We start from the raw sequence: 22,101 nt of genomic DNA on the forward strand, positions 1-22,101 counted from the left end.
TTGAAATTTGAGTATAACAGCATGAAAATTCTTGTCACAGAAAATTTTCCCTCATACAGTAAAGTTAACTATTTAAATTAGGTGAATACTTTTTCTTAATTAAAACTCAGTAAGTCCTAATTTTAAGGAGAGATTCTTAAATCAATATGTATTGCTCTTGGTACAGAGTCAGCAGAACCATTAAAGTTAACTATATACTCTGCTTTTAAAAACATGTTCATATTAAAGGAATAGTCATGCATTTTTTGTTCTTGTTATTTTGAAGGCAAGAGGAGCAGACGTTCCTGAAATTCCCGGAGACCTTAGTCTTAAGACATGTGGCAGCACAGCCAGTATGAAGGTCAAACATGTGAAAAAGTAAGTATAACTTTACAGTGGTTTCTAAATGGATCCCTATAAATGGAGATCAGCTCTTTAGTTCTCTTAAAACTTTCCTCTAAATTTCTTACTAAGTAAGCCCTTACTCTCCATACCTTAACTTACACTGGTAAGCCCCAAATTATGACTCAGCTGTTAGTGGAAGAGGTCTGAAGATGGTCCCTGGTCTATAAACATATGTTAATTTTGTTCTTGCAACTTTATGTCATTGTCCGTTAGGTTGCATTTGTTCAGCAGAACAACCCAAGTGTGTCTTTCTAGGTACCCTTGACACAGGCTCTCATCCATTTAGGAAAATGAGGTTTGTGCTTTGCGTTATGAGAATTGCTGGATCTCAGCTTTGCCTTTGAGAGGGCTGCAACGGATGCCAGTAGTTGACACTTAAGTGAAATATCTTAAGGTGTCTGCTTTTTCAGTTTTAAACAGAAAAACCATCTTTCCACCTGATAGAGGGTTAGATAGCTGTGTTTGCATTGCAAGTATAGAAAAGACAAGGATAAAAATGTTCATTCTGCATCCAGACCCACCACCCCAGGACTGATGGGCTGCGACAACATCCACAGGTAAAGTCTGGCTTTGTATTTTGTGGTGGGGATGCTGCTTCTCAGTAGAAGCTGGCTGTTCTCAGTTTCCATACCATCCACTGGAAGCATAGGTTTTCTGTGGGCATTGACTTGGGTCACGGTTAGGAGAGTATAGTGATGCTTTTTCTTTTTTATTTTCTTTTGTCTTCTGACCTGTGCACTAAATGTAATTTTCATTTGATTTAGTTTATTTCTCAAAAGGTTTGTGTGGGTGTATGTGTGCTCATGCGCATGTGCTTATTGAATAGTTTCGCTTGCACGAGCTCTTAAACTCATTTTATTTTCTCCTTAGGCTCATAATGTTCACTGTCTCTGTGTCTCTACCTCACGTGTGTGTTTCATGTACTGCAGGTTACCCTTCACTAAAGGTCACTTCCCGAAGATGGCTGAGTGCGCACATTTCCACTACGAGAATGTTGAGTTTGGCAGCATTCAGGTAATATGAAATATTTCCTCCATACGGAATTAAGCTTATACCTATTGTGCATCTACATGCACATCTACCTGTATCCATATCCACGTATCTGCCTGGTGATACTTAGAAGTATTTTTTTCTGTTGATGGCTTATTGGTTGATGTGAAAACTTACTTTCTTATATGCACTAATAATGTCCGATGGCTCCTAATTCAGTTGGAAACAAAGGTAGAATTAACGTAAACCCAAACATCCCTGTCCGGTCCCTAGACAGAGTTTGCCACAGCTCGCAGCATGGATGGTCCTGGCTGCTCCCGACGCTTGTGTTGGCTCACAGCGGCGATGAGTCAGAGTCTTGGGCGTGGTGTAGGCTTGAGGAGGAAGTGCTAATGGAGCTTTATTTTTCAGTATTTTTTCTTCTCATGATTTATGCCATGCATATGTGCATACATGAATATACACATGCATACACACATGTACACACACACACACACCAGGGTGGGCAAAAGTAGGTTTAGAACGCTCTCAGCACCAAAGTCTGCTTGAGTGTAGCAGGTAGACGACAGGAGCATGTGGACAACGGAGGCTGGCAGCCTGAGCACTTACAAGATTGTGTCCGAATGTGCTGGGCCGCTGTGACGTGCTCGCGAGGTAATACAGCTGTCGCAGCGATTGTAATCTGCATGTGCTCTTCCAAAGGAACCAGTGTAAACCTACTTCTGCCCGCCCCTTTGTGTGAGTGTGTGAGTGTATTACACATGTATATACATGCACCTTTGAAAGCCCAGGTTAAGAGTGAGAAATTTTCTGCACCCTTGCTGTGTTGCCTTTCTCTTCCCTGCTCCAGAGATCACTTACACCATGACTTTTATAATATTCATTACCTTATTTATATTTTTATCATTTTGCTATCTTTATGCATCTCTAATTAATATGAAGGAATCATTTAATTCCTTCAGCAAATATTTACTGAGCAAGTTCTAGGTACCAGGCAGTTTTATGTGCATTGGCTGAATTAATGAACAACAAAAATCAAAGACCGTACTTAAAGAACATAGTGGATGCTCTAGAAGATTCGAGCTGTGGTTAAAAAAAAAAAAAGAAAAAAGCAGAACAGGAGAAGAAGGAACCAGGGCTGCTGGTGGGAGCTTGAAACATCAATGCAGCATTCTTTCTTGCTTCTTTCATTTAACACTGTGAAATTTTGTCACTGTAGGTGTATGTGGTTACAGTTGACTAAGTACACTGCTGTGTATTAATTCATATCATGCATACGTCACAAGTAATTTATCCTTTCTTTTTTGTTTGAAATTTGGACTATTGCCAGCTTTGGACTATTTGAAGCAGCCTCTCTGTGAACATTGCTGTGCGTGAATCCTGATGCACGTGTGTGGGCGTTTCTCATGGCGTGTCCCTGGGAGGGGAATTTCAGGGGTATAGTGTTCCTACGTGTCTGCTGTAGTGAGTCAGCCCAACTACTTTTTAAAGTGACTGACAAATTTATACCCCCACAAGCAGTAAATGAGAGTTGTTTTTCACATCCTTGCTGACTCTTGGTTGGTTGTCACTTGCTGCAACACCGGTCTGATGGAGATGGAATTCTCTCACTATATTTTAATTTTCAGTCCCCTCATTTATAATGCAGGTGACTGTTTTTTCAGATGTCACTTGGCAGTTGAGATTCCTAATTTTTAAACTCTTTTGGATCAAGTCTTGCTCGTGATGTTGTATAGGTTTGTTTGCATTTTTTATTTATTCATGCTTTACAAGTTTTGAATGTTAATTCTTTCATGTTGCATCTAGTTCTTTATTGGAAATAATCTAAATGTTCAAAAGTAGGAATGGGTTATACAAATTATAGTCTACTCACACAGGAAAATCTTATGCAGCACTATACATCCTGTACAATATTCATGGAAGTAGAAAGAATGTTCGTGTTATATTGATAAATTAAAAAGAGCTCCAGAAAAGGATGATGTTGTTTCTATAAAAAATTATATGTAAGTATAAAAATACTTGGAAGAACTTGTAGAAAGAAGGTAGTAGTTATGATTTGGAAGGAATACCTTTGATGGTCAGAAAAATGACTTGACTTGTTTAGAGGTTAGAGCAAGGTAGTGATATTTTTTCATACACAGTTTTGTAAAACAGGATTTTTCTCCCTTAATCTGAAAGACAGAGTATTCCACCTTTGAGAGCAGAATCAGCACTGAGCATCCTTGAGTATTTCCTCGTTTCTAATTTAACCACTACCTGATGAAATAATTCCCAGGCCTGTGCATATTTTTTCTGGCGAATTGGCAACGCATGTGCTTTATTGTACACAGATGTGTTTAAAGTCTGTATCAGCTCATTTCTAGCACACTTTCATCAAATTATCTGAGTGTACTGTTCCGACCGCAGCTCGGTGTGTTCAGCTGTAACCAGCGGTGTGAGACGGCACTGCTGTGTGGGGAGAGATGGTGTTGGTGTGCTGTGGAACGGGGAGGTCAGCCTGTAGTGTGTTCCCATGGCGGCACATGCACTCTCTGACCACTCGAGAGACTGCTCTTGTTTTTCTTGTCTTCATGCTGAAAGATGACAGTCACCGTTCTTCTAGCTAGGACGGTGTAGACGAGCTGTGCGCTGTGACTTGGACAAGCTTGGGGTGTGACAAGGTGAAGAGGAAAAGACGGTCAGAAGAGGCTGTGCCATGTCCTTATTTTAGTCCACTTTTGTAGAGCACGAATAAACTGGCTTTAAAAATTAGTGCAAAGAATTAACTCTGGTCATAGAAATAGATTGTTCAAACACCTTTGTATTCCTGGCGCATACTCTATTGGGTTAAATAGTTTAAAAATAATTTTTTTTTCCTCTATTAAGACTTGATGTCTTTTGGGTCTGTGTTCATCAGTGATGCTGACCTTCATTCTGTACTTGTCCACTAGCCTGAGTTCGGGGGATTTCAAGGATCTGCCCCCTTTTAAAAATACACTTCCTGAAATAGTTCGTAGAACTTGGAATTGCCTGTTTTCTGAAGGTGTAGTATTTTCTTTCTAAACCCTTTGGGGCCTGGTTCCCATTTGAGGGCTTCAGCTTTAGTTACCATTTCAACTTAAGATTTGGTTATTGGTCTTATCAGGTTCTTTCATGTCTCTTTAGGTCAATTTTTATCACTTACATTTTCTTAGAAAATTGCCCATTTAATGCAGTTTTTAAAATTTATTATGATAAGTTTTACACAATATATTATTAAATTTGGTCTGTTTTAGAAACCAGCCTGTGATTTTATTGATCGGCTTGAGCTGGCCGGTCTCCTTCTTTCTTGCCTTCTCGTCTTCCCTATCTCCCTCTCTTCTGACCCTCCAATTTTCATACTACTAATTTTTAGCAATAATTTTTCCCATTCTGCTTTTTTGGTGTTTTGTTATTTTGTCTAATTTGTTTGTTTTGTGAATTCAAAGTTTAGTTTTTTATTTTTATTTTATGGCTGAAAAAGCTATGAATAGCAAACATGTACCTATTGTCAAAAACTAGCTTTATCATAAATCATCTTTGTCAAATACTAATATTCTCTACAAGTTTTTTAAACGTTCACCTAACCCCACTTCCTGTTACGCCCCTTCCCTTTTATAAAAGTCTTACATTAGTACCTGTGTCCACTAACTGAAAGAAATCTGAAAAGGATTTTCATTTTTATGGAAAAAGGCAAAAAATGAAAATAGCATTCAGCATTTGTTTTGCATCGACTGTTAGAGGGCAGTGTGCACCCAGACCAGTGAGAGCGGCCTCACTAAGCTCCTTTATGGGAACCACACTCGGCATCTCAGCCTCCAGCTGTAGCTTTGAACTGCGTCTATGAGCAACTGTGCTTTTTCTTGGTTTGTTGTGTTCATCTGTCAGCAAGATGTGTCCTAAGGTATCCGTAAAGCCTAAGAGAGCTTAGCGTGAAACTGGACATAATTAAGCATTTCAGTTGTGGTGAATGAAGTAAAAACATTGTACATGTGTTGAATTTTGGGTTTCAGAACACTCAGAATTTTTTCTTTTAAATTAACAGTAGTTTCTTTTTTTGCTTTATGCCATTTCTGCTTATGAAAGGTTTTATAGGAATCATTTACTTTCGGATACTGAGGGGAACCTGTATATGCTTCTTTTCTGTAGAGAAATCAATTCTATAGGTACTGTTGATATTTTACTCATTTTCCGTTATTGTTTTTAAAAATTAATTTTTATTTTTCAATTAAAGTTGAATGTTATATTTGTATAATGTATATATTATACCAGTATATTAGTTTCAGATACACAAATATAGTGATTTGTATGCCTGAACTTACAAAGTGATCACCCCGATAAGTCTACTACCCATCTGATCCCATATAGTTATTATAATATGTTACTATTATTTATTTATTTATTTATTTTTAGACAGAGGAAGGGAGGGAGAAAGAGAGGGAGAGAAACATCAATGTGTGGTTGCCTCTAGCATGCCCCCTACTGGGGACCTGGCCTGCAACCCAGTCAGGTGCCCTGACTGGGGATCGAACCAGTGGCCCTTTGGTTCCCAGGCTGGCACTCAGTCCACTGAGCCACAGCAGTCAAGGCAATGTTACTAGGTTTTAATAAGTATTTTAAGTTTTGAAATTTTCCCCCTGAATAGTACTTTGGACAAACTCTGTAAGTTTTGACATATAGTATTATATTATGTTTTGTTTAGACAAACTGAAACCTCAAAAAACCCCAAAAGATGATATCTAGAAAGGACTTGTTATTTTAAGTAGTTTTAGATTTTATAAATTTAGTCTTTATTCTACTTCTCTCTGTTGCATCATCTCCACTGTTCAAAAACAAAATTTATTCAGATTTCAGAAAGTATCTTTCAGTGAGAAGGGGAAAAATCTCTTACAACACGTGAAGATGTAATTTGCTCGTTGTGTTCCATCCATCTGAGGCTTTGCTCTCTTCCTCTTGCGGTTTGCACGGTGCTGCCATCTAGTGTGTAGGAGGACACTGATACTTGTGTGGTTTACCTTTGCTGTTATCTGAAGCTGTGAATGAGTGTTTCTTTTTATCTGACTTCATGTAAAACATTAAGTTAAATTACCCTGAATGCAGGAGATCAGGTTTTAACTGAAATAAAGGCATATGGAAAGAATGGATTTAATACCTATTTCTTGAGCATTCTCTGCTAAAGTCCCTGTGTAAGGGCCTCAGAAACACTACTGTTGTTTTCTGCTGTTGTTTCTGTAAGATGCTCTTGCCTTGATGCTGAGAAATGTGGGAAGAGGTTGTAATGTTTGACTTGAGTGTGAAAATGTTGAAGGATAATAATATAAAATAAAAATCCTGACTTTTCTTTTTAAGTGAAGTTATCGGAATTATAGCAAACTAATGCGAGCCAGTACTTACGAGTGCTTTCTGTGGGCCAGAAAGTACTAAATATCATTATACTAAGTACTGTTTGTATAATGGCTGACCAAGTCTTCACAGCAGTTTCATGGTGGAACTTGGGGTAAAAAGAGTTCAGAGCTGGTAAGTGGGGGAGTTTGTGCTGAGTCAAGGCCATAAAGCTACTCTGCATGTTTTTTGGTGGTGTTAGAAAAGAGTAAACTGACAAAATATACTATTTTTAACAAGAAGGAAAAAATCATAGTTTCAAAATGTCCTACATGTTTAATGTAGTTAAAGGTAAATGAGTATGATGCATAAAAGTGCAGTGTGGTCTTAAAAAAAATCCCTTAACTTCCCTGGTCCATAGCAGTTTATAGAGAAATGTATTAGCAAAAAACTTTGGTACGTGCCTGTGAGACTTTTAGTAATTAATAAAAATGAATTAAACCAATGAAAAGGTTATTTCTTCCATCCTGTTAATGCTACTTCCAATTTCAAGTTTAACTTGTAGATATTTCAAGTTTAAGAATATCTTACATAGAAGCACAAACGTGTAGAATAACCATTTGAAACAAAAGCTGTGGTAATTTTACTATTCTCATCCCTACTGAAAAGGCTCATTTTCCTCAAACCAAAACAAATGAAAATTTAACCCCTGCTTTCTTGCACATTCTGCAATAATTAGTACCAGCTCCTATGCCAAGAGGTCATGGTCATTTGAGGGGTGGATTTGGAATGAAAAGTTCACATGGTGAGTTAATTGTGCTTCTGTCACCTAAGTATCTCATTTGAGATTATCCAGTCCAAGAGTTAGGTGTGTGCAATTGGTTGAACAATGAAAAAAGATATTACATGTCAGAGTCACATTACACATATAATTTACTTCCAAGAATTTGACTGAATATGCTCCGTAAAACAGTATTGTTAAGTCTGAAACTGTAAAGGTCTGACATTTTACTCTACTTATAAGCTAACAAGTCCGCTTGCTACAATTATGGACAACACACATTCACACTCTAAAAAACCCGGAGACCTCTAGGTCAGAGATCAGACCTTTTATTTACTCATAGAGTAACGTGTGTGGGGATGCCCCAGTTTCCCTGGGATTGTGCATCGAGAGCCAGACACCTTAGGTGTGTAGTGAGTGGCATATGGTACCCAAGAGACAAACTCTGAAATGAGGAAACTTGAGGCTTATATAGGATAGCTGGCCCTTTGTCCATGTGCCTCTCTGGATATGTTGAGAGAGACCTGTGCTCTGGAATATAAACAGATCCTCTGGAGGCAGGGGGAGAGAAGGAAAGGTCTCTGTTTCTCAAAAACGCTGGGATGTGAACATACGGCTCTGGGGAGAGAGAAACCTTTTCTATCTCTGCAGGGCTCTATTTTGGGTTGCTATTCAGTCGTCCTTTAACCCAGGTATGAAAGCCGTGTGCTCAGAAAGTCCTGACCATACAGAAATAAGAAATACCCATGAAGCGTTGTTCCCTGACAAGTATTTGTCCTGGAGCAAGCATCTATAAGATGGGAGATGAGAATCTGCTGATGTGTCTCTTAATCTCGTTCCCATGTATTTATCTTGCTGTGGGCATCTCTTTGTGCTACGGGTGATTCTGGTGTCTGAAGGTGAGCTAACCAGTGGCCTAGTCTGGTGGTATTCAGCCTAGGAAACAGTGAGCTATTGCAGTTCTCAGGGAAATGGACTGTTAGGCTTGTTAAGATGCATGTAGATCTCCAGCTTTTTCCAAAGAAATTTGAAATGATTTTTTGTCTATTGTTGATTTTTGCCTTATGTGCTGAAATTAGAACTTAGTTCACTTATTACTCACTTAAGATGTTAACTCTAACATAGAGTTATGCTTCCACTTGGCATTCTCAACTCAAGAGTTTTAAAGTAGTATTTTCACTTTTATGTATTAGGATGTTGGTGGTGGGTATGAGTGGACCACATAATACTGTGAGACAGAAATTATTTTTTGTGTTTCCATCTCTACTATAGGCTACAGGGGTGAAGGAAATCTTTACAAACGTCACAGTGATTTGGTTCTGGTGAATAGAACCAAATAAAAGATGAATAAAAGAACTCTTTCTGTGCCCATCCGTAATCTGGTGATTAGGCTTTGATGAATAGTTTTTTAATGTGGGTGGGGTGGTGTATTGTAATTCCACCCTTGTTTACAGTTGATTTCCATGCTTCATCTTGAGAGAAGTCTTCTGAATACTTGAAGGCTTTCTGAGTTGAGTTTTATTTTTAAAGATTCTAACAACACTAATTGCAGATGGGTTTCCATGGTAATATAAAAGTGAATTCAATATAGGAAAAATAAGTCCTGAAATAGATTTGTAAGGAATCTAGAAGTATGGGACTTAGAAATTCTGTTTCCCACTTCTTGTAGACAGAACACTGAGATATTGTTAAGTTGATGGAAGTAAAAATAATTTCAATCATTATGTTAATGGATTCTATAGGTAAATGTAACCTAATCACTCATAATGTGTGCTTTTGGAACATGTGGTTGAGGGACTGCATGGAGCATGGCTGTTCTGGCTTGTGCATGGGGTGTCTACAGACCCACAGACAATTCACTCAGAAAGGTTTTACTGCATACCTTGTAAGGGGTTCTTTCCTCAGGGGAAACAAGCAGTGTACCAGTAAACTTAAGAATAATGTAATACATGGTGTAAGAGTGCTTGTAGGCATTCAAAATCAAGAGAAGTGATTTCCTGTGGCATTCAGGCGAGGCTTTCCTGAAGACTGAATAGATTTTGGACATGCAAAGACAGAAGTGAGGAGCATTTAGACAAAGAAAATTAGGTTAGACAGAGGAACCTGGGAAGGAAGGAGAGGAATGCATTAGAATTGTTATAGGAAAAAGTGGTTTAAGAGATGTTTGGAGAAATGCTATTCTTCAAAGTTCATCTGAGGTTTTGGACTTTGCATTTCAATTGCTTTCTTAGTAGGAACGGAGAAAGTATTAAGGGATTTTGAGACAGAAGTACCATGCTCAGTGTTTAAGGGAAATGGAGGGGGACCAGTTGGAAGACTACTGTCACACCCAGTCTGTCCTAGACTGTCCAGGCTCTCTGAGGCCCGGAGCCAGGGAAGGAGCAGTGGAGAGTGGGAAGAAAGGAACAGGTGTGAGAGGCAAGTTTTAGGAGACAGGGGCAACTACGGAATCAAAGGCCGAGCTTAGATCTTGACCCTGGGAGTATAAAAAGAAAGGCTGTGTGGAGAGGTGGAGTGGTAGGGATCCTAGGATGATTAGGGTGCTTATGCTATTTATTTAGTTTGGGAATTGAGGAGGAAGAAGAGACTGTGTGAGGGAAGATAATGAACGTAGGTTAGAAAATGAGTATTATATTCCAGTGAGATCATGTTTGTTTATTCAGTCATTCATTCACTAAACAGTTAGTGATCCTTACTTCAATCCCAGGTGCTTTTCAAGATGTTCAGGTTAGGCATATATCTATCTAATTTTTTCCTTATATACAGTGGTGGGCAAAAGTAGGTTTATAGTTGTGATACAAGTAAATAATACAATAATTAATAGATAGTAACACAAGAATAAACTCTGTTTCACTTACTCACAACTGTAAACCTATTTTTGCCCACTCCTGTATTATGGTTAGAAAATCTGCTGAAAGTATTGTACAAATATTTTTATCCCAGTTTAAAACTTATCTTTTCACTTGGATTATGGTGTCCCTTTTGTGATAACTTCAAAATGTTTGATATAGTCAGTTTTATCAGTCTTTTGTTTTGCCCTCTTCATGTTTTAGCTAAGAAATTCTTCCTTGCCCTTTGGGCATAAAGATATTTTCTTACGCTTTTATTATTATTTTACATTTTAAATTTTTTATTTCCACACTGAGGTATTTAATCATTTGGAAATACTGTGAGTTAGCATAGACCATTGACTGATACTAGCAGTAGTTCTCTGCCCCGGTGGTTTGTAAGGCCCAGTCAGTCATACATCCACGTCCAACTGTGTGTGTCAGCAGCCTGACTCCTTTTCTGACCCAGGGACTGCTCCTTTGCCAGTATTACTACATTTTAATTAATAGATTTCTGCTTGCTCTTGTTGTATAACAAACAGTTCGAAACTTGATGACCTTACACAACGAGCATTTTGTTTTTTTGTGCTTCCTTGGATCAACTCGCGTGGGCAGTTCTTGGTCATTCTCCTTCGACTCAGTGCAGTCACAGTCCTGCAGTAACAGCAGCTGGCTCTGGGCATCTGGTGCTTCCGTGATTTTCCCATGTGGTCTTTCTTTGCACATGGTGTTCCAGCCTCCGGGGCCTTTTCTTGTGCTTTCTGTCCAGTAGTGTGCCACTGACCTTTCACTTGGTGGCTTCAGGCTCGAAGAGTGAGTAAGCAGGAGCTGTTTGATGTTCTAATCACTTGTCTTGGACGTTCAGGAACATATTTTTCTCCACAGTTTACTGGTTCGAAGAGTCCTAAGTATAGGGTAAACTTTAAAGGAGCGGGGAAAGCCTCTACCTCCTGATGGGAGGGTAGCAAGTTCATACAGAGAGGCACCGAATTGTAGCCTCGTGCTGACTCCTGATAGGGCTAATCTCCCGACTTCCTCAAAAGTAGCTTGGTTATTTTGGGCCACTGTTTTTTCCCACATACATTTTAAGATCCCCTGACAAATCCTGTGAAGAAAAAGACAAGTCACTGACATTTTGATAAGAATTGCATTTAATGTATGGGTTTTGAGGGATGATTATTGCATTCACAAAACAATTTGAATGTATATATTCATATTTTTCAATAATGTTTGATGATTTTCTCTGATAGTCTGCATTTTTGTTGGGTTAATTTTAGGTGCTTATGGTTTTTATTGCTAATATGAATGAGAATTTTGAAAAATTTCATTTTAAAGGTTGATTCTATCAATTATTAAAATGCTGGTGATTTCTTCACGTTAAAACACTTTTAAACAGATTTATCGAGATATAACTGATATACCATAAATTTACCATATATTGAATAATTATAAATGCGCTCTATTTTTATGTATTCACAATGTTGTGCAACCATCACCAAAGTCTAATTTTAGAGCATTTTCTTCACTCTAAAATTAACCCCTGTACCTACTCTCAGTCATTACCTTCCCCTTCCAAACTTGGGGCCCCTCTCCTCCCATGCAGCCCTGGTAACCACTGACCTACCTTCTGTCATTACGGATTTGCCGATTCTGGACAAATCCGTAATCATTTACAAATCATTTACAATGATTTCATGTAAATGGAATCTTACAATATGTTGTCTTTTGTGACGGGCTTTTAAATTTATCATACTGTTTTCAAAATTAAGATACAGCAGTATCAGTGCTTCATTGCTGTTATCATGAAATAATGTTCCATGGTGTGACTGTACATGGTATTTCATGCAATTTTAATTTTGCGTTTTAAATTTAATACTTCTGAGAGACTTCTGCTTTAGCGAAGGTGGGGTAGACTGTGGTAATTTTTCTGTTTTTTTAAAAACCATTGTAGAAGTACAACTCTGTGACATAAGTACATTCAAACTGTTGTACAAAAATCACCACTGCTCATCTCCAGAATTTTTCATCAACACAAACTAAAGAATATGAGGATGATTCAACATATGAAATGATCAATCAGTGTAATGCACTACAATGAATGAAGAAAACCCACATGTTTATATCCATTGGTGCAGGAAAAACATCTGACAAATTTAGCACCCTACCATGATAAAACCACTCAACTAACCAGGAGACCAAGTCTGAAAAACCCATAGCTAACATCATGTCAATGGTAAAAAACTGAAAGCAACCTCCCTAACATCAGGAGCAAGATAAGAATGCCTGCTTTCATCACTTCTGTTCAACATGGTATTGGAAGTCCTAGGCCGAGCAATTAGGCAAGAAAAAGAAATTAGAAAGAAAGAGGCAAAATTATCTGTTTATAAATGAGATGCTATTATATGTAGAATTCCATAAAGAATTTATAAGAAAACTCTTAGAAATAAATAAATTCAACAGAGTTGTAGAATGTAAAATTAACAGTCATGTATCAGTTATGTTTCTATACACTAACAAGGAATAATATGAAAAATGAAATTAAGAAAATAATTCTATTTACAATAACATCCAAAACAATAAAACACTTAGGAATAAACTTAAGAAAGAAGGTGAAAGACTTGTACACAGAAAGCTACGACATGTCACTGAAAGAATTTAGACAAAACCTAATAAATGTGAAGGCATCCTGATTTCATGGATTGGAAGATTTCTTATTGTTGAGATGATAGTACTTTGCAAAGTGTTCCACATCTATTCTGTCAAAGTTCCAGTGCCATTTTTTTTTGCAGAAAAATTCATTTTAAAATTCATATGAATTCTCAAGGGACCCTAAATAGCCAAAACAATCTTGAAGAAGAACAGAGTTGAAGAACTCACACTTTTCAGTATCAGAACTTACAGTAAAGCGAAAGTAATCAAAATAGTGTGATAATGATATAAGATGGACATATAAAGGCCAACAGAATAGAATAGAGATTCCCAAAGTAAACCCCTACATTTATGGCCTATGACTGGCAATGAGACCACCAAGTCTGTATAATGAAGGGAACAGCAACGTTTCAGTGACTGGGGCTGGGGAACTGGATGTACACATGCAAAGTGGCGTTCGACCCTTCCCTGAAACCGTAGTGTAGACATGAACTACAAGTGGATGTGAGACCTAGATGTGAAAATGGAAACTGTAAAACTGAGAATACATATCAGAAGGTATTGGCGAGATTGGATTTGGCAAGATTTCTTTGGTGTGGTACCCAAAGTAAAGGCAAAAAAAAAAAAAGATAAATTGAACTTGATTGAAATTAAAAACATTTGTACATCCAAAAACCTTATCAAGAGTGAGAGGCAGCGCAGGGCTGTTTTTTCTGTGTCTGTGAAAGTCACGGGTTTTCTCCTTCATCGTGCGTCGCACTGATGGGCGTCTGTTTGCTGAGCCATCTGTGCCTCTTGATCACGGTGCTTGCTTTTCTAACGTGCTGTGGTGTTGGGTTTGCTAGTATTCTGCTGAGAATTTTTACATTTGTGATAATTAGGGATATTGGCCTGCAAATTTCTTTTCTTGCAGTCTCCTCACAGATTTAATATCAGGGTAATGCTAACTTCTAAAATAAGTTTGTAACTGTTCTCTCCAGTTCATTTTTATGGAAGAGTTTGCTAATGATTGCTATTAATTCATCTTTAAACATTTGATAAAAATCACTACTGAATTCATTAGTTGAAGAACTTTTGGGGGGACATTTCTGAGTACTGATTCAATTTTCTTGTTATTTGTTCAGAATTTCTATTTCTTTATGATTCAGCCTTGGTAGTTTATCTGTTTCTAAGAACTTACTCATTTTGTCTATGTAATCCAGTCTGTTGATGCACGAGAAACTGTTGATAGTGATTTCACAATCCATTGTATTTCTTTAGTATCAGTTGTAATTTTCCCATTTTCATTTATAATTTTGAGTCTTGTCATTTTTTCTTAGTCTAGTTAAAGTCTATCCGTTTTGTTTATCTTTTCAAAAAAAAAACTCAGTTTTATTGATAATTTTTATTGTTTTTCTAGTGTCTAGTTTTATTTATTTCTGCTCTAATTTTTATTATTTCTTCCCTTCTCCTAACTTTGGGTTTAGTTCCTTCATCTTGTTCTAGTTCTTTGAGGTGTAAAGATAGGTTTTTTACTTGAGATTTTTTTTAAATGTAGGACTCTTATTGTTACACACTTTTTAGAACTGTTTTTGTATTATCCCATATGATTTGGTATGTTGTATTTCTATTCTCTAGATTTTCAAATTTCCCTTTGATTGCTTATTTGATTCATTGGGAGTTCATGAGTGTATTGTTTAATTTTCACATATTTGTGAATTTTCTAGTTTTTCTCCTGTCACCGATGATAGTTGTGTACTGTTGTAGTTGGAAACCATACCTGGTATGGTGTCAGTCTTTTCAAATCCCCCAAGACTTGGGATCTGCCCTGTGCTCTCTCCGGGAAACACTGTGCATGCGTCGGAGAAGCACGTGTATGGTGCTGCTGTGGGGCTGAGAGTTTGCAGTGTGCCCGCTCTGTCCTCTTCGTCCGCAGCAGCAGTTTTCAGCTGGTGCACCACGGGAATTTTTAAAACATGCGATACCTGGCTATTCAGTTAGGGAGATTGGCCTGTTTTCTCTCAGGGTGTCAGATAAAAAATGACAACAGCCACACAACAATATCCATTCAGTGTGAATGAGTCAAAGTTACACCTTTCTTTGGTCAGATTGGCAGAAAATGTATTTTTTTGGTGTGTCATAGAATTTCAGTGATTAGTTCATGTGTGCCATGGTGTGAAACGGGTCGAAAGCTGCTGATCTGCCCTCTGGCTGAAACCCAGTGTTCCGTCTTTGATTTTCGGCCCATGATTGAGAGTGGGGTGTGAAAACCCCTCACTAGTACTGTGTTGCTCTTTATTACTTCTTTTATTTCTATTAATATTTGCTTTATGTATTTAGGTGCCGGATGTTGGGAGCATATGTATTTACTACTTATTGATATAATCTTCTTGATAAATGGACCCTTTTGTCTTTACATAAACCTTCATTTGTCTGTTGTGACAGCTTTTGACTGAATGTCTACTTTGTGTAATAGAAGTATAGTGATTTCTCCAGCCTTTTGGTTTTCCTTTGCACAGGATATCTATCCCTCTCCCTGCTTTCAGTCTGTATGCGTCCTTAAAGCTGAAGTGATTCTCTTTTAGACAACTTCCAGTTGAATCTTATTTTTTATCTATTTAGCCACGCTATTTTTTGACTCAGGAATTTAATCATTTACATTTAAAGTAATTATTGGTAGGTCAGGGCTTACTAGCGCCATTTTGTTAGTTGTTTTCAGTTTGAGTTTTAGTTTTCTTGTTACCTTCATATCTTGCTGTCTCCCTTGGTGATCTGATAACTCTTTGTGACATTATGCTTTGATTCTTTTTCTCTTGTGTGTGTTTTCTTCAGTTTCGTCCTTTGTGATTACTGTGAGGTTTACATAAAGTATCTTATAGTTACAGTATCCTATTTTAAGCTGATAACAAGTTAAGTTCAGTTGAATAGAAAAATTATACTTCTTTCCTCTCTCTCACATTTTAGGTTATTGATGTTACAGATTATATCTTTTTATACTATGTATCCATTTTAAAATTACTGCAGTTGTAGTTACTGTGTTTATTTTAAAATTTTTACAGTAGAGACTGAAGTGTTGTGCACAGCACTCCTACATTATTCGAGTGTTCTGAATTTGACCATTATTCACCTTTACCAGTGAGTTTTACTCATTTATGTTTTTACCTTGTTTCTTCGCACCTTTTCATCTCAGTTTGAAGAACTTTCTTTACAATTTCTGGTAAGGCAGATTTAGTGTGAACTTCCTCAGCTTTTATTTATTTGAAAGTGTCTTTATTTCTTTTTCTTCTGTGACAGGAAGCACTGCCATGGATCATATTTTTGTTTTGCAGTTCTTTTTCTTCAACATTTTGAACGTATCATCTCTCTCTTCGCCTACCAAGTTTCTGCTGATACCCTTATGGGGTTCCCTTGTATTTGAAGAGTCTTTTCTCTTCTTGCTTCCCAAATTCTGTCTTTTTGGGCTTTTGATAATTTGATTATAATGTGTCATGGTGAAGTCCTGTTTGGATGGCATATGATTTGGGTATATACATATTCTTTAAATTTGGAATGTATTCAGCCACTTTTTCTTTAAATAGGTTTTCTGCCCCCTTTTCTCCCTCTAACTTTTATGGGTCTCTAGTAATGCATGCCTGTCATTTATTGACTACATTCTGTAGTCTTTCTTCACACTTTTCCATTCATTTTTCGTTTTGCTTCTCTGAATAGATAGTTTTGAATGACTTGCCTTTGAGTTCATTGATTCTTTCTGTTACTTGATTGAGTCTGCTGTTAAACTATCAGTTGTAATTTTCAGTTAGTCATTATGCTCTTTAGCTGTATAATGTGTAGTTTTAATGGTTTTTATTTCTTGGTTAAAGCTCTCACTTTGTGTATTGTTTTCCTTTGTATATTTGTGTATTACTTTCCTTTAGTTGTCTGTGTTTTCTTGGATTTTTGTTTGACTTCTTTAAGGTGATGATTCTCACAAAGCTGCATTGTTTAGGACCTGTCCTGGATTTTCATGTGCCGCCTGTGGCAGTGTCCTACTTCCTTGCTCTGTCACTACCCTGGGTGCTTGCACCCGTGTCTGTGCACTTATAGAAGTGGTTACCTCCTCCAGTCTTCACGGGCTTGTTTTGGTGGAGAAAGACTTTCACCAGTCGGCCCAACTTGTGGTTTTGAGTGGGCCACTTGGTAGTCTTGCCCGACAGGGACTGGCCCCAAGCTGGTCTCTCTCAGGCCGGCCTGTAGTGTGTGGGTCCTTGACTTCGTGCAGGAAAGATTTCACACCGAGAGTCCAGGTGGTTTCGAGAGTGTGTTTGTTAAAGCTGGGGCAGTGGTACAAAGGGAGGGCTTAGGGGAGAAGAGGCAACGGGGGAGAGCCCAGGTGGTGCTCTGCTTTGACTCCCTGGAAACGCTATAGGGGAACAGTGAGCCACGGCGGGGCTGCTGCCAGCTCCCTGGGCAAAGTCAGAGAAAGGGGGGCCCTGGAGACGGGTTCAGGGGGTGAGCCCGGGTAGAGCCGCTGCTGCCCACTGCTCCCCTGGCTGCAAGTCTCACAGGGACCTTAGAGTTTAGCAAGGGATATGGATGTGCTGTAGAGCGAGCCTGCATTGAGTCTTTGTCCGGAGGGCTTTTTCTCTTTTTCCTGTGGGTGAGAAGCTTAGGGAGGGTTTCAGCAGAATGTTCATCAGCTTTCCAGGTGAATTTTACATGCTGATGTGTCAAAATGAGTGCATAGGAGGTTTGGGGGATGTTCTGTGGTCCACCATACTGTTTAACTTTTAATCTTGAATCTGCCTGGCTTTTAATGGGGTTTTATTTATTTGTTCCCCTGACTTCAGCTGTCCTTGGGGTTAGCTGGCACAAATGACATTAATTGAGTCTCTGTTCTCTATCCCCCAAACCAGGGAGATTTAAATTATGTATTCTTTGATTAGGGAGGGGAGATATAAACCACTTACTCTCAGTGTCCTAGGTGAGGGGAGGTAAGTTCTTGTGATTCGCCAGCTGGCAATAAGTTGCCCAAACTGCTGGGCCTTGTTTTATTTTCTTGTCTCAGTTTCCCCAGTCCACTTGGCAGTAGTGTCTGAGGAAGGGTGAGCTTGCTGCTGGGATCTCTGGTGGATGGGGCTGCTACTCATTGTCTGAGGTCAGGTGGGGCTGCTGGCTGGACCTCACCCTCAGACAGGACCACTTGCTGGGCTCCATGACTAGGCATGCTGCATGCTGGGCTTGTCATCGCCACTGGCCAGGTGTGGCTGCATCCTGGTCAGTTGGTGCCTCTGGCTGAGCTGGTGTTCAGGTGGGGCTGCAGGCTGGGCTTTGGGGTTTGGTGAGGCTGGAGGCTGTTCTGTGCATGTGGGTGGGGTTACAGGTTGGCTTTGAGATGGTGGGTCAGTGTGCATAGGTCTTAACCATTCATGTGTGTGGGGTAACTTGCTAGATTCCCCATCTAGGCAGGGCTGCTGGTCAAGAGTGATGGCTGACTGGATTTCCGGGTTGGGCAGGGCCGAAAGCAGTGCCTTGTGGCTGGGTACGGCTGTAGTTTGGACTCCACAATTGGTTAGGATCACTCACTGTGCTCAGTGGTTGCCGGGTCTGTCGATTGGAGACTCCAGTTGGATGAACTGATGATTGTGCCCCCTGGCCCTGCAAGGCCGCATTTTGGCTCTGTGGCTGTGTAGTGCTGTTGGTTGGGTTTCTCTTGTGGGGCAGTGTCACCAGCAGGGACATGGTGCCACCTCCAAAATCCATTCACTTCACTGGTCACTGTGTGCCCCATTCCCCTTTTTTGTCACTAAGTGACTTTGAGTGGCCTATCTCTGCCTATTCCCCAGTGTTCCCTGAGGCAAGACAGAGGTCTTGACATTTGCTGCTAGACACTGGAGAGGCTGGGGAAGCTGGATGTCCATCTTGGGCTTTTTTTTCCCCACTGGAGAAACCATGTTCCCAGGGAATCCCTCTTAGTGTGATTCTCTGCCGACCGGGGAGAGAGGAGAGGCTGTCTAAGTGAAACCCTCTTACCTTTTTAATGCAATTTTTCTCAAACTTTTGTTCCTAGGGTTTGCTTTGACTTCACCCCTAGGTTCTAGTATTTTCGCAGAGGCATTCTTGTTAGTGGGTAGTTGTTAATCCTCATTTTTATGAAGGGGCTCTAGAGTCAGCATTCTCCTACTCCTCCATATTCTTAATATCTCTTCCCAAATAATCTCTTCATGTCTATCCCTGTTTTTTCTTCTCAGATTTCCATAATGCAAGTTTTGGTCCTGTTTCATCCTCAATGGAGGACATTTTTTTCATTGCTTTTTAGCAATGAGATGGGGAAGGGGTGAGGAGAGAGAGACAGACAGGTATCGATGTGAGAGAGAAACATCCTTCATGTATGTGCCTGACCAGGGATCGAACCCATGGCCTTTTGGTCTACAGGATGATGCTCTAATCACTGAGCAACACCTGCCAGGATGAGTTTTGGTCCTCTTGATGATGTCCTATAGCTCCCTTTGGCACTTTTCACTTTAAAAAATTTCTTTTTCTTTTTGTTCTTTGGACTGTATAATTTTATTTATACTTTCTTTAAATAAGTTGATTTTTCTTCCTCCCCAAATCTGCTGTTGATCCTTTCAGTGAAATTTTGTTTTAATAAGTGATTTGTCATCTCCCAGTTTGTGTTTGATTCTCTTTTTTAAGTTCTTTTCATTGCATTGTTTTCCTGCTTTCCTTTAGTTCTTTGTGGGTTCTTTGAGCTCTTTGAGTGTATTTTAGATAGTTCATTTGAAATCTACTTAAAATCCTGTATCTAGACTTCTCAGAAACAGATTCTATGGTCTTATTTTTAGTTTTCTTGATAATGACCCCTGCCTTCCTAGGGTTGGTGAGGTGTTTTTGTTTGTTTTTGGTGTATGTTGTGATTTTTTTCATTGCGTACTGGACATTTGAATGTTATAATGTGATGACCCTGGCAATCAGATTCACACCTTTCTACAGTTGTTTTTGTTCATGAAGGATGTAGTTGTCTGTTTGTTTAGTAACTTTTCCAGATTATTTTTGCAAAGACTATTCTCTCTCATGGCTTCTCAGTAAAGTCTCTCTTCTTTTAGCTCGTGTTCAGGTAGTATGTATTTTTTTTTCAGGTAATTCCTTGAATGTCAGGAGCTAAAAATAAACAAAACTGGTACTTTGTCCAGCTTTTGCACATTTTCTTTGTGTTAGGGCACTCATTCAACTCTAAGATTAGTTGGAGGTGAAAGGGTCGGATATTCTTATATCTTCTGTGGGCATGTGTTCTGCCCTGGACACATTCGTGGGTTTTTCAATGCCCTAATTTCACAAAGAACCTCTCTCCTCAGCTTTTCCTCCTGGGTTTTAAACTATTTTATGTCTTAACTATAATCTTTTGCTTCAGGTGGCTACAGGTTTCTTGTTTACTTTACAGTATTTTTGAACAATGCTGCTGCTTATTGTCCCTGAGTCAGTTCCAAGTTTAATGAAACAGAGGTTTGTGTCTTGCACCAGTTCTTCAGGGGGTCACCAGACAGATTGGAATAGATTCACACAGTAGTTTGCTAATGCGTCTTTACTCCTGCGGACCCGGGGACCAGGGTCCCACACCGGGAACTGGAGCCGCCTCTGCCACAGTGCCGCTGACTGGGGAGGAGCTGGAGCAGGGCAAGTAGAACTGCTGCGACGCTTTCCTGCAGTTTTTAAGTTGGCTTTTTTGATTTGGTGTTCTTATGGTGGTTGTAAACCTTTCACTGTTTTCTAGAGTAGTGAGAAAGTTGATTTGGAGAGTTTTTAGTTTGTTTTCCCATGTTTCTGTGGGGAACTCAAGTTTGGAGCTGCCTGCTCCACTGTTCTGTTGACACCATCTGACCATCTGCCTTTGCCTTTAGTTTTGTATTCTCCCTGCCCCCATATCTCCTTGCCTTCATTTGGAAGTTTGCTCTCTTCTTCCCTTCTCTCTCCTCCGCCACCCAGTTCTGCTTAGGAAGATTGATTTTACTTGCATTTTTTATTTCTGTTGTAGTTATTGATATTTAAACATTTTATTCCCCTCGTTATGGTTTAGAAATTCCATAATTTTTGCTCTTATTTTTTTCTTGTAGTTTAGGTATGTATAAAATCCAAGACAATTTATTTTCTTTTTTCAGAACTATTAAGATAGTCTCAAACTTCTCCCATCTGTTATTGTTGCAAATTTAGCTGTTTTATGTTTACTTAAATATTTACCCCTTCTAGTATCATTTACTCCTTCTGCATTTCTGAATTTTTTATCCAGTACCATTTCCCTTCAGCCTAAGAAGTTGTTGTAGCTTTCTTTCTTGCACTGGTCTGCTGGAGACAAGGCCTCTCAGCCCTTGTCATTTGTAAATGTGTCCCCGTCTCTTACATTTGTTAAGGTGATTTTCATGGGATATAGACTTAACGCTCTTTTCCTTCACCGCTTTAAAGACGTTTCTCTTTTTCTTATGTCCTCTCTTCCTTCAGGGGAGAATTCAGCTGTCAGTCACATTTTCTACCTTCATGCAATCTGTTTTATTTTCCAGCCTACTGCAAAGAGGTTTGTCTCTTTGTTGTTTAAAAGTGTGATTGTAGAATGTCTAGTATCGATTTTTTAAAAATTCTCCTATGTGAGGTTCACTAACTTTCTTGAATTTGTTAATTGATATCTTTTACCAGTTTTAGAAGTATTTGATTTCACCAAACATTTCTCTGCGTTGCCGTCTGTCTCATTTTCCTCTGGTGTCCAGCTGTACACGTGGTCATCTGGTGTTCTCTCAGAGATCTCAAACGTACTGTTGTGTGTGGTTCTCCTTGTTTGTATCCTTTTGTTTTAACTTGATAATTTCCAATGACCTGTTTTCAAGTTCACTGATCCTTTATCTGTTGTGTCCAGTTTGCTGTTGATATCTGATACAGCTTTTATTTCTGGCATTTTATTTTGAATATTTTTGTAGTTTTGGTCTCTGCTACATTTTCCCATGTGTCCCATATTATTATCTTTTCAAGTTCATTTTAGAATTTCTGTCATAACTTATGTTCTCTTTATTATTTCAATATCTGGGCCCTTTGTGTCTGATTCCTTTTATTGTTTCTTTTCTTGACCATCGGTCACAATTTCTTGTTTCTGTGCGCGTTTGTAATTTTTTGTGCTAGTTCTGTAAAGTCAGTAAATACTTATCTCTAGGA

General features: G+C 38.9%; 1 protein-coding gene across 6 annotated transcripts in view; it reads left to right on the plus strand.

Annotated features, from left to right (window-relative positions):
* The window catches only part of ARHGAP32 (Rho GTPase activating protein 32), a 264,019-nt gene that overhangs the window by 123,552 nt on the left and 118,366 nt on the right, over window positions 1–22,101 (plus strand). For 4 of the 6 annotated variants that reach the window (XM_045860146.1, XM_045860147.1, XM_045860144.1 and 1 more), the window contains 3 exons: window positions 266–357; window positions 900–941; window positions 1,314–1,398. In XM_045860146.1, coding sequence (XP_045716102.1) covers window positions 266–357; window positions 900–941; window positions 1,314–1,398 — 219 coding nt within the window. The remainder of the gene's footprint in view (window positions 1–265; window positions 358–899; window positions 942–1,313; window positions 1,399–22,101) is intronic. The other 2 variants (XM_045860145.1, XM_045860149.1) reach the window with 1 other exon arrangement.

This window comes from Phyllostomus hastatus, unplaced genomic scaffold (assembly GCF_019186645.2).
Source record: "Phyllostomus hastatus isolate PE091 unplaced genomic scaffold, TTU_PhHast_1.1 phas_scaffold_193, whole genome shotgun sequence".
In the NCBI taxonomy this organism is placed as follows: Eukaryota; Metazoa; Chordata; class Mammalia; order Chiroptera; family Phyllostomidae; genus Phyllostomus; species Phyllostomus hastatus.